Genomic DNA, 13,694 nt, shown 5'->3' with positions numbered 1-13,694 from the left:
CAGGGCGATGCTGTCTATTCAATTTCGCACGTTTGTCTTACCGGAGTTGCATTTGTGGTCTATTTTCATTTGAATCTTATAATCAAGAAGGAATTATTTTGTTGTTAACTTATCAAATATGTTTATTTCACAGGTCCGGCAGTAACATGTGGTGGAATACTAACGGCGCCCTCTGGTGTGATAACAACTCCAAATTATCCATCAGTTTACCCAAATGATGCAAAATGTACATGGATCATCCAGGGTGGCGAAGGGACATACATACAACTACGGTTCACTAACTTTATTCTTGAGGAATTACTAATCGATGGCGGCTGCTATGATTGGCTAGAGGTAAACAGTATTTTATTTAAAGAAATTGTAATGATGACGACGACGCACAGTGAGCTACAGTGTCATCGCCCCGATATCTTCATGGCAGAAATCGCCATGGTAGGTTGAAACCACAGCCATGCATGGCCATTTTGTTCCGACCTTTGAGACGCATAATTAGCCGAGGGACATGACTAAGGCTACTCACAATAGCCGGGTAATTGATTTCTCTGTGCATCGACTTTTATACTGCCTCCACGGGAGTAGTGAGTGCAGCTATAGCCTACTACGCGCTGTAGTCCATACAGGACCAACGCAATATAAAATTAGAATTTTGGTCAGTTTTTGAGTCAAGACGCAAGCTCCATTCTCAAGACGCTAGCTAACGACTATCATATATGTTCAACACGTATATTCAAGTGCAAGGAACCAGATCTGGATTCTTCAGGCGAAATCATTTACGGGAGATATTCATCATTTAACCCCGGTATCCAAAGATTTTCGTCTGAATATCAAAATCGTGCATAGCACATTCACGTGTATTGATCCCGTGTATTTATTTTAGTATCTCAGCTGTACCAAGTAATTATTAGCCAGGCGATGTCGGTGTGCGACGTCGACGTGGATAATTACAATCAACCACACAAACACACTGTTCAGGGGCGTAGCAAGAGCCTAAGAAAGAAAGAAAGAAAGAAAGAAAGAAAGAAAGAAAGAAAGAAAGAAAGAAAGAAAGAAAGAAAGAAAGAAAGAAAGAAAGAAAGAAAGAAAGAAAGAAAGAAAAAGAAAGAAAGAAAGAAAGAAAGAAAGAAAGAAAGAAAGAAAGAAAGAAAGAAAGAAAGAAAGAAAGAAAGAAAGAAAGAAAGAAAGAAAGAAAGAAAGAAAGAAAGAAAGAAAGAAAGAAAGAAAGAAAGAAAGAAAGAAAGAAAGGATGGATTTATTAACTCATTTACTTTCCCCTTTCTAAAAATGTATAGTTTTATATACTTTGGACTTAAATTTCAGAAATAATGAAGTCAGAAAGGGCCAATGTTCTCTCCCATAACTCTCTCAGTTTAATTAACTGACATTTGTTAATGACATTGAAGTCTCTCTGTTATCGAGAAGCACCATTTTTCGTTTTCACAGATACTAGAGACCAAAATAAGCGACAACATGAGATATTGCGGCACGAGCTTGGATCAAGAAACTATGCAATCTAGAAGTAATTATTTATGGTTGCAATTCAGATCTGATGTTGCTGTTGTGCGATCAGGTTTCCGAGTCGAATACGAGATAAGTAAGTTTTTATAAGTATCACACGGTAGACTGTAAAATCACACCAGCCAAATTTGCACGCTACAGAGCCTGAAAAAAAGATCCCGTGAACCACAAATTGACACACGTATATGGGCGCTGCCATGGGGTGCTAATGGGGTGCTGGGGTGCTAATGAACGCGTCGCCAGCACAAGTCCAACGCGATGTCCAACGCGATCAATAACGCGTATAGGGCGCATACAAGTGCGCCTACGCGGTCGGTAGTTCCTGGATACGCGATTACAGGGTCAATGGCCGCTTCCACGCAGACTAGTAACATACTTCTGAACTGAGTGTCAGGGCCCTGGTATTAAATTTGTTTGTTTTTTCCTTCGCGATTAACCATGTTTTTGTGGTTCCGCGATTCAGAACTCATGCACTAGAATCTTCATTTACCATTGGTACAATAAGAGAAAAATTAGGGGCATGGGATTTCTTCATTCTTGTGCTGTTATTAGGGGCATGGGATTTCTTGATTCGGGTGCTGTTATTAGGGGCATGGGATTTCTTGATTCGGGTGCTGTTATTAGGGGCATGGGATTTCTTGATTCGGGTGCTGTTATTATTAGGGGCATGGGATTTCTTGATTCGGGTGCTGTTATTAGGGGCATGAGATTTCTTGATTCTGGTGCTGGGTATGTGTGGCTGATATTATGATAAATGTCAAAAAACCAATATGATGGAAAAGAGGTGCAAAAATGATCTGCACTTTTAAATGGTTTATGTATAAAAAGATAATTAAACTAAAGTTTTACTACAATACTGTAACAATAAATGACATTATGAGCTGTTCTGAAAATTTAAAAATTTTTAAATGGTGTTTAAAAATGGTGTGATTTCTTGTTGCCATTTTATGACCTATAGGTAAAATCTTTAAGCCTGTAAATGTTACTCTTCTTCCGGGCACTTCTCTGGTACACATTCTTGTACCCATCTTTCTGCCAGGGGCTGAATTAACATTGATTTTCATTGTTTCATCGTAATATTACAGTGGCGTACCGTGGCCGCTCCTACCCCGGGGGCCTAAAGAAAATTCAATTTTACCGCCCCTTCCTCAAGAGCCCGAAAAGGTTGGCCCAATTTGTTTTTCAGTGGTTTGAAAAAGTGAAGAGCAAAAAAAAGAAGAAAGGATTATAGGCGCTAGTGCCCTAAAGACAACACATTTTGATGTATTATTTCTTCACATTTTTTATACTTTCTCAAATTTTTTTCCGCCCTTTTTTCTTTACTAATTCTTTTTGCTGCCCCTTCTTTTTCCGCCGCCCCTTCTTCTTCCGCCGCCCCTTCGTTTTGCGGCCCTTTCTTCTTCCGCCGCCCCTTCGCTTTGGCCGCCCTCTGCTTTTACCCCCCCCCCCCCCAAAAAAAATACACGCATGTTTTACACCCATGGTACTAGTGATCTGATGGAATGGTGACTCCTTGATTTAGCAGATGAATCGGCAATTAGCTTTTTATTTGGCAAAACCATCTTACATTGCTCTGCTGCCTGAACAGATCCATATTTATTAATCATTATTCATAACCTCATTAATATACGCAGCAATTGCGATCCACTCACAGATAATAATTTTTAAATACGCGGACGCAAATGCCGGTCATAATAAAGTATAAAGACCGCGTCTCGTGACGTAGCTAAAAGTACGCTCTACAATGACCGCGTTACGTGACGTGTTACGCGTTCGAACAATTTACGCGGACGCTGTCCGCCGTATTTGGACATCGCATGATTGCGTGCTAGTGTGATTGGTCGCTAGCGATATTTCCTTAATGGGCTATTCGATTTTTTACAGGGATAAAAGTTAAAATTGTGTTTTGTTTTCAAGTTAAAAGAAGAAAGTGTGACGTAAATTGAATTAAAAAAGTGAAAAGTGACGGTTATGAATGAGGTTAATGACTTTGCATCAGTTATTTTTTCGGGTATTTCCTCGGAATATCCCGATATTCCGAGGTTCCAAAGCACAATGTTTAGATATTTCAGAATACCCTCAAAACAACTGATGCGCAGTCATTAACCTCTAAATCATTTTCATCCATTCAGGATCAAGCGATACCACCCCACCAGTCATAGCAGGCTGTCCTAACACCCGTCCTAACAGTGCTTTTCGAATCACATCACCTGTTGGAAGTAATTTTGCAACAGCCTTTTGGACGGAACCGCGAGGAACTGATCATTCTGGTGTAACGCCAACACGCAGCAGATCTCATGCTCCAGGCTCATCATTCCCTGTTGGCGTAACCAGGGTGACATATAGATTCTTTGATGCATCTGGCAATGTTGCTACATGTGGATTTGATGTGATTGTATCACGTAAGTCAATTGAAATACAATTGTTAGTCATTAACCATCTTCTTTGTTTTATGTTCAATTAACGGGTTGGGCAATTTAAAATCGATTTGCGAAAAGTTTTTTGATACGTTCATTAATTTCTCAAAAAGTAAAAATCGCAGATTAACAAATAACGGTTCACATGAAAGCCATTATTGGGGGCTAATTGTTGTATCACTATGAAATGCCTGACACCAATATAAACATTTGTTTCGGTGACCCAAGTTCATGGTCATTTCTGCTCACGCACTTTTTTACAGATGGCCTGGAATTTCATATTTCGGTTTCAGCGATTGTCCGAAAAAAGGTGGTATGTTTTTGAAAAGCGTTTCCGCTTGGAATGTAGATAGTTATTGTTGCTATTACTCTTCGCGATTTTAATTTATGCACTCTTTAGCCGACAATTTTCAATGCATTTTACACACTAGATATATTTAACAGTATTGTTTTTGTTAACCAAAATACCATCCACATTAGTTCCCAACACTTTGATGAAACCATAGATACCAAATCGGACTGCAGGTGATGAAGATATTTTAAACTATAATCAAATTAAAGAACCAGCGTAGGCCCTCTCAAAATGTACTTTTTAATATATCGCGTTGTGACTATAAAAAGGACTGATTCAAGGAAAAGTTTTACTTACCCCAAACTTCTCACGTAGTGTTGTCTCAATGTCCGTTGCTGGTTGGTATTATTCCGATTTTCATGATTTAGGCCTACTTAGGCTACATTTGACCAAATATTTGCCCACACAATGTTCGAATATATTCCAAAAATGGCGCTGCATTCGGTGTCACATTAACGACAAGGCATTAAATAGATGTGTGAGACTTTCTAACACTATATTCACGGTTTTTCTACTAGCTATTCAAACCTATGACAAATTTGGCTGGTTTGCGATGTTCCATTTTCACCCTGTTGTGGCAGTGACGTCACGTCAGTACTGTACGAATTTTATTAGGCGCAGCCTCACTCGCTAGAGTTCGATCAAAGCGCTGGTGTACATACGCACGCGCTTAAAGTCGCCGCATAGATGCGCGAGCGAAACAACTGTTTCAACGCGTTGACGTCACTGCCACATCGGGGTGAAAAATGTATAGGTAATAGATGACTATGAAACCTCAAACTCGCCCCTCGATAAAGGTTGGCAATTGAAGCAGGCGTCAGTTTAGCGAACTTTGCTTGTTTAATGCGATGCGAGTGCAAGCGCCGCCCGGACTGAGAAGGTTTCCGTATACCAAATATGGGTTTAGGTTAGGCCTATATCATGGCCTCTAGGCCCTATGATTTATTTTTTCGAAAAGAAAGCCTAATCCTGGAGCCTATACTAATCAATTGAGAAGGGACTGGATTTTGTCATAATAATATCAACATTAATACTTGTCGTCCATAACAAGAGGAATACCTCACGATTTTTTTGATATCCAGCCATAGTATTTTCATTGATTACACTGAACATGAAGCTATAGCTCTACTAGCTTCATGCACTGAACATTTGCAGACCCGGCCTTCTACATGTAGTGAGTACCACATTAGATTGTGTTTACCAGAAATAATAAGCGCTGCCTCCTCGAAATTTCTAATGCCAGCAGCTTTGATGATCAAATATTATCTACAACCACGCACCTGTGTGATTGAAGGCCTTTCTTTTATCTATGACCTCAAAGAAAGGATTAGAATTATCAGAATGTCGTCCCTGGCCTGTTTCCACACATTATTAATGAGTCGCTAAGGGACCGTCATGCCGTTATATTTTAGCGAATACGTATGGCCACTACATAGTTCAATGGCCTTCTGGCGGGCGTTTTAAAAGCACGGTCCCTGAACACAACATGACGCGTGGGCATATTTCAGGGCAAGGAACAATAGAGACAAATTGCCTGGCAATGACGTCACATGTAATCCCAGTCTATAGTGTGATCAGAACATTATAGGCTGGTGGTTATTTATAGTACGATCAGTACGAAAAGTCCAATCAGATTTTTAATGTATTTTCTAAAATTAAAAGAACCACTTTTTAGCGGGAATTTTTGTAAATTACACAGCTGAAGTTGTGAAAGGGTTGAAAGACTACAATATTACGGCATAAACAAAAATATGTTTGTTTGGTCTTTATTCCTATAGGCCCATCCCTTAACTTGTACGTTTCATTAAGCCTTCATGCCCCAAGTGCCAACCAAACGATTTTTCAACATGCAGAATACAATACAATTAACTGTCCACCCTCATGACTTAATCTAAAAAGTTGTGTTTTAGGCTTTAATACCTACAGGGTGATTTAAAATGAACTGTACCCAAATTCAAAAATCAAAATAAAATACTTAGCGATATTTAAATAATTTGTGTTTGTAAGCTGTAACAGGATAGTATGTTCCCTATTATTGGTGAAAAAATCAGGTCTTTACATCAAATGGTTTTGAAGAAAAGTACATTTTTACAAAACACACCAATTTTGTTACTGCGGTAGAGAACACGGATAAACTTAGTTCCATGTGTTGGTCTAAAAATGGGATGATAAATTCTGGCTAGAACCACTTATTATCAAAATTCAAACTTTCTATGATAGTTTTTTGATATGTACAATCTCCTCGAATATATATATAAAAAAATGGGTAAAGTTGGGTACAGTTCATTTTAAATCACCCTGTATACTCAATGCATGGTATTTTTGTCGCGGAAAAATGTCCAAACTGATGGCAAATCAGGCAAATATTATTTTAGGATATTACAATTATTATTTTAGGATATTACAAATATTATAATTATATTTTTATGTGCAATTGCACCTAAAATTGATCTACGAAATGCGTTTTGCTTTTTTTATTTATTTTTTTTAATAATCCATGTCTTCAAACAAAAAATCATATTTCTTTTACAAATCAATGTATGTGTACATGCGTTGGACAATACACGCGGAGTGCAGTGTATCATGCAGCTATTATCTTGCATTGGCAAGGTGTTTTGCGTTTGTGCGTGAAGGAGTGAATGCTGAAGGCACCCAAAAGGCCTGTACGTACGTACAAAATGGCGGATATGTGACGTCACATGAATTATCTTTATAATAGATTATAAACTGATCCATTGATACGTTGTAATGTTACACTGGTATTATGTTGTTGAACAGCTGTCTTTCAATTTTGATAGTGTACATTTCCCAAGATGCATTGTGTCACATGGTCACCACTGATCGTAGCATTCTCATAGTACACTTCACTTCAGCTTCATAGTTTCAAAATATTATATGTACAAAAACACTTACCATAACTGAACCCTTTGGAATAGGACATAATGAAATACTGTAATGGTCCAATTAATCTCATGTTGGCATAAAACTACAGTCATTTTAGTCATATTATTTCGAGGGTGGAGAACCAGAAAGCCATAACTCACAAAAGAATCCTTCGTGAGTTAAGGTTTTCTGGCTCTTAACCCTCAATTTGTAAGCATATGAAGCACTCTGAAGTGAACCCACTTTTGGGTCGATCCTTCATGTAATTATTTCGTGTAATCTAATCCTAACTCTAACCCTAATCCTAACCCTAAGCCTAATCCTAACCCTAACCCTAATCCTAACCCTAAACTAACCCTAACCTTAACCCTAACCCTAACCCTAATTTCGTGTAAAATTACATGAAGGAATAACCCACTTTTGTTTAGATTTGTACTTTTATGATCTGTCATCAGCATTAAGCCCTCCAATACAGCTGACAAGTTTTGTTTGGCTGGCATTCACCACAAGAGGAAACATTTTGGAAAGTTTATTTAAGTTTTTTACCATATTACTTTTCCTTCCTTTACTATAATTTTAGCATCTGGTGTTGATAATATCCCACCAGTGATCACGGGATGCCCCAATAATGTACGAGTCTCAGCACCTGTTGGTAGCACCAGTGCCATCGCTACTTGGACAGAACCCAGAGCTACTGATAACTCTGGTGACACGCCAACACGCACCAGGACTCACACACCAGGCTCATCTTTCCCTACTGGTACAACCACAGTGACATACAGATTCTTTGATGCATCTGCGAATATTGCTACCTGTGAATTTGATGTGATTGTTACATGTAAGTTGGAAATGCTCTTTTAAAAACTTTAATAGTAACATTTGATAGTATTAAGCTTTGTAGATATCTCTTAAATGGAATTCACAATGTACTACCGTGACAAAGGGCATAGTTGTCCATGTGCACTTGTATCGCAAACATTTTATGGTACATGATAAGCAGCAGCAGCAGTGGAGAAAGCATGTAAACCGGCACTACTCTTTAATAATGCAAAGTTCAGCCAATAAGTTCTATGAAGAGGAGCAAATGCGATGAATTGGAGCTAATTTGACCATGTGCAAACTACATTTTAGATTTTGTTTTCTTTCTGGTGTATTTCTGTCTTCAGGTTGCTGCCTTAAAATACTACATGTAGCACTGTTCATTTTGTTCATTTTGAACAATTCCAAGTAACACGAAGTTGGTTTACTCACGTTTTAGTGACGTTTCACCACTACACTAGTGGCTTCTTCAGACTGGCAACTCATCACATCTGACTGCTTGCTTTTATAGGCAACAGGAAGCACCGTAGAGGGCGTGATGAGTTGGTCAAAGATGTTGTTGAGTGAGTAGGCCCCCTCGTCCTACTCTTTGACCAACTCATCACGCCCTCTACGGTGCTTCCTGTTGCCTATAAAAGCAAGCAGTCAGATGTGATGAGTTGCCAGTCTGAAGAAGCCACTAGTGTAGTGGTGAAACGTCACTAAAACGTGAGTAGAGGGTGTGATCGTTTTGGGTTTGGAACTCGTTCAACTCTTTGACCAACTCATCACGCCCTCTACGGTGCTTCCTGTTGCCTATAAAAGCAAGCAGTCAGATGTGATGAGTTGCCAGTCTGAAGAAGCCACTAGTGTAGTGGTGAAACGTCACTAAAACGTGAGTAAACCAACTTCGTTTTACTTGGAATTGTTCAAAATGAACAAAATTCACAGTTTATATCAACATTCCTAATGAACTTGTTCAAAAAAACAAACAAAAACTACATGTAGCATTTTTTTGATACTCTGTCTTTGTCTATTTCAGCTTCTGGTGGTGGTGGAAACATTGTAGTCAGCAATTGTCCAAATGATCTGAACATGATTGCCCCACAAGGGTCATCCTTCTACCAAGCAGACTGGGAGGAACCTTCAGCAATCGACACCAATGGCGGTGTTGTGTCCGTAATGGCCAGCCATACGCCACCTAGGTTCTTCACCGTACCATCTGAGAATGAGATTACCTATACAATCTCCAATGACGCCGGGGATGAGGCTGTGTGTATGTTTACTGTATCTGTGTCAAGTGAGTATGCAGACTTTACAAACGTAACAGCTACTTACATTTGGGTTTATACGTTTTACTTAACCCCATGAGAACTACCTGCCGATTAGCCAAAAAGAAGTTTACATTATCAATTGGACCAATCAGCAACATTGTTAGAATAATTTCACCACACAAAAAAATTGGGATGAATTATTAGTAAAGCTCCATTCTGATTGGTGATTAAAGTGAAGATATCATGTAATTGACCAATCAGAGGCAATGTTAGATCGGCAGGTAGTGCTCAGGGGGTTAAAACTAGATCAAATGATGAGTACAAAATTTAAAAAATGAACCTTCAGTAAAGCAACAACTTACAAATATTTATGATTTTGTCAGTGAAGGAAATTACTACTTAATAAGGAGTAATAACATGACCCAGGGTCAAATAGCATGGTAAATCAAAATTGGAGAACTATCTGGTTTTTCAATGTGGTTGAACCAATAAGATTTGCAATCTCGTCAGCTCAATCTATAAGGCAGTCGTACCAAATGTGGTGATGTGTTCAGGTTTGTTTGCTTTCATGGAAAACAGCAGGGCAGCTCAGTAGTGTATCCAGGACTTTTTCAGAGGGTGGCAAAATGGGATGGTATTCAACTTTCAAGGGGGAAAACTTAGCAGAAATGGTCACAATTGGCTAAAAAGTACAAAAAAAGGCCTTAAAATCTTAAATATTTAAGGTGGCCAGCAAGACTTCTCCAAAGGGGAAGCTGCCCCCTGCCCCTGACATCTTCCAATGATCCTTCACGTCTGGTAGTTCATAGATACAACTCTGTTGCGGGAGAACGCAGATTCACTGCTACTGCTGCCAAAGCCTGGAACAATCTGCCACTGCACATCAGGGGTGCAACATCCACAAACACTTTCAAGAGACTGTTAAAAACTCATTTATTTTGATCTTTTGTTTGTTTATCTTATTTTACTGCTTTGATGTATTTGTAAACGCAATTTTGCCTTGCGGCGAATTGCGTCCTAAGTATCTTTTGTATATATGTACATGTATGTATGTATGTATAGGGGGAAAACTTCTCACAGGGGGGAGCTGTTCCCTTGCCCCCTGGCTATGCAACTGGGATAGCATGAAATTCTTGTCAAGAAAAAAATACTTATGATTGTCTTGATTTTCCCAAATTACCACGTGGTGAACTGATCTTAGCTGTGAAGGTCACTTCAAGATGTAGTCTATTTAGGATACTACACCCTGTGTAGAGCAAGGACTGATGCTAAATTTCATGAGTATCTAATGCCATATTGATCTGGTCAAATATGTAACGAGTCTGGTTAACTGTTTCCTATGACTGTTTCCAAGTAATAAAAATGTGGATTTGTTTCTAAATGGTATTAAATAGAACTAGTAGGGGTTTGTTTACTAAAGTAAGGCACTTGCTTAAAGCACTCAGAGATCTGACAATAGTTTGATCATCTGCATCCAAAATATGCATTTCAATTGCATAATTGGGAAAGGGTGAAAGGTTTTGTTTCCTAATTTGCTATTCCAGTTGCCTACTATGGAAGACATGACCTAAATCTCCCACACAGGGGGTGTAGATTTCAAATGGAGTCACCCATTTAGGTAGTCCCATTTGAAATTCACACCCCTTTGTGGAAGATTAAGGTTATGTTTTCCAGGTGGTGTATGAATTCCAAGTGGAATAGCCCAATGCACAATGGTAAACATTACCTAATGGTGTTGGTGTTGCAATATGTTTATTTATGAAAATTGTTATATTGCTTAAAAATGGAAAATAACATTTTAACTCATCCAATATTGCATAATTAATCTTTTTTATTTTTTGCGTTTTGTAAGAAAGTAACCCTTGTGTTGATATCATTTCATACTCTTTTTATTGCAATTTAGCAAAGAAAAAAACATTAACATTTTAATTCAAAGAGAGCTAGAACCAATGCACAGAGATATTGGAAAATAATTACGTAATCTGATATTTTACCTGAGTAGATAGAGTAGAACTTACAGTAGGTCCCACATTCAAATCATAGCCAGAGATGTTAAACTTTTACATTTTCAGGGCCACATCAAGTCAATGAAAATTGCATTCAAATATGAGCAAACATAGACAGTATGAGTTTATTGATTCAGTAGAAAGGTCTTTACAGTTTGGAAAGAACCAATAGCTATCCTATATTATTGAAGCAGTTTTGGACAGGATTCAGGTTCTATTCAAAACTTATAATTTGTTTTTAATTTAGAAGAGAATTATTAAAACAATTGTGGAAAGAGAACTAGATTATGAAATTATATCAAAAGGTGCAACTTATACCATCCCATTATTTTGTCTGTTTTACTATGGTGATCCAATGTCATTAAACATACTCCATATCACAGCTGGAAATGGAGCAGATGTGACACCCCCAGTGGTACACAATTGTCCTGAGAGCTTTGAAGTACAAACTCAACCAGGTGAAACAGCCGCTACTGCTTCATGGATTGAACCAATAGCGACAGATGATTCAGAGCCAGTAACTTCAACTAGGAGTCATAGCCCAGGTCAAATTTTTCCCCCTGGAATGACTGTTGTTACCTACGAATTCTTTGATGCTGTCCGAAACAGGAATACCTGCACATTCATCATCACTGTCACTAGTAAGGGTACCCTCTTGCTTGTCTCTTTGTTTGTTTGTAACTTGGGCATCATGATGTTGTTTTTTGTTGTTTTGTATGTATATTGGTATCATGGTATTATAATAAGTCACATGGAAACATTACATTCAAGGTTCAATTGAAAATCACATTTGTTAATTCTTTACTTATTTTGCTTGGATCCCGGATAGACAAGAAATGCATTATCTTTATAATAGATTATAAACTGATTCATTGATACTGTTAGGCATTTACGGGCCCTCTAAGGTCTCTTCTTTTCTTTTTACGGATCCATAAAGGTATCTCTTCTTTGCTTATTAAGCTTTTAACATGCTCACTAAGGTCTCTTTTTCCTTTTACGGGAGCATCCCAGCAAACCTAAAACGTTTTCGACATCATTCGCAAAAGGTTATAAAAGGTTGTCAGAAAACGTTTAAATGTCGGGTTATATAAAGGGTACATTAATGGTATAAAACGTTTTCATAACATTAAATAACATTTGTTGGTAATTTACTGCACAGCAAACACAAATGTTTTACAGAAAACATTTAAATGTCGGGTTATATAAAGGGTATAAAAACGTTTTAATAACATTCCAAAAACATTTTTGAAAACTTGGTACAAATCATTACAGAATGTTATTTTGGGGTTGAAAAAATATTTTGCAAAAAATGTTTGCCCAAAATATTTACTATAACGTTTTTAAAATGTTTCCACGACCTTTATATAACCCGACATTTAAATGTTATTAAAGCGTTTTGTAAAAAACATTTTAAGAACATTTCTGTGTTTGCTGTGTGGAAATATTTTAATATAATGTTATTTAAGTGTTGACAAAATATTTGGCCAAAAATGTTTACAAAAATAGTTACAATGACATTTCGAAAACATTTTAAAAATATTGTTGTAGTGTGTTTTCATACAAAACGTTTTAAAACGATTTCATGACTTTTATATAACCCGACATTTTAATGTTATTAAAACGTTTTTACCTAAACCAAAACCCAAAATATAACTTATTTAAAACGTTTTAAAAACGTTTTTGTGTTTGCTGAGATGGTATCTTTTCTTTTCTTTTTACGGGCCCACTTTGGTATCTTTTCTTCGCCTTTATGGGTCTGTTTCCTTAGCTCTTTACGGCCCATAAAAAGCAAACAAAATTAGCGGCCCCGTAAAAACAAAGAAAAGAGATCTGCATTAACAATACAAGATATCCTTTGACCCACATTTTCCATTATATTTTGTTCTGCTTTTGCGACAATGATTATCCTCGATATAATGTAGACTTCGAGAAATCAGGGGAGTGCAGCTTAAATGTGGGAACACAAATTGCAAATTTGCGCATTGTGCACTTCAATGTTCACATTAGTTGATCAATTAGCTTAAAATTGGCAATTTGTTTCAATAAGTTCAAACACGGGAGCAAAAGTCGCTACGTTTGAATGGCATATTTTTACGCGCTTCACGCGCATTTGTCCAATTCAATGGCTCATAGCTGATCATTTAAGCTTCAAATTGGCATTGGCAAAATTTCTGCACTTCGCGTTGAAGTTATTCAGAGAAACTTAATCTGGGAGGAAATTGCCACTTTCAAATTGAACATTTGCGCCCGCTTGTCCCAACATACATTGTGTCACATGGTCACCACTGATGGCAGCATTCTCATAGTACACATTTCTTGCTCTTGGTCAGCTTCACGGGTTCAAAATATGCACAAGAACACCTCAACCCCTTGGAATAGGGCACGATGGAATACTTTAATGGTTCAATTAATCTCATGTTGGCATAAAAATGCAATCATATTAGTCATA

At 37.7% G+C, this 13,694-nt stretch overlaps 1 protein-coding gene across 1 annotated transcript in view; it reads left to right on the top strand.

Annotated features, from left to right (window-relative positions):
• The window catches only part of LOC140172596 (hyalin-like), a 72,646-nt gene that overhangs the window by 2,028 nt on the left and 56,924 nt on the right, over positions 1–13,694 (top strand). The window contains exons 3-8 of the mRNA XM_072195735.1: positions 134–333; positions 1,441–1,591; positions 3,648–3,917; positions 7,748–8,005; positions 9,008–9,265; positions 11,629–11,886. Of these exons, the coding sequence (XP_072051836.1) occupies positions 1,468–1,591; positions 3,648–3,917; positions 7,748–8,005; positions 9,008–9,265; positions 11,629–11,886 (1,168 nt within the window). The 5' untranslated portion in view covers positions 134–333; positions 1,441–1,467. The remainder of the gene's footprint in view (positions 1–133; positions 334–1,440; positions 1,592–3,647; positions 3,918–7,747; positions 8,006–9,007; positions 9,266–11,628; positions 11,887–13,694) is intronic.

This window comes from Amphiura filiformis, chromosome 16, assembly GCF_039555335.1.
Source record: "Amphiura filiformis chromosome 16, Afil_fr2py, whole genome shotgun sequence".
NCBI classification, from domain to species: Eukaryota; Metazoa; Echinodermata; class Ophiuroidea; order Amphilepidida; family Amphiuridae; genus Amphiura; species Amphiura filiformis.
This window is presented reverse-complemented; position numbering and strand designations above follow the sequence as displayed.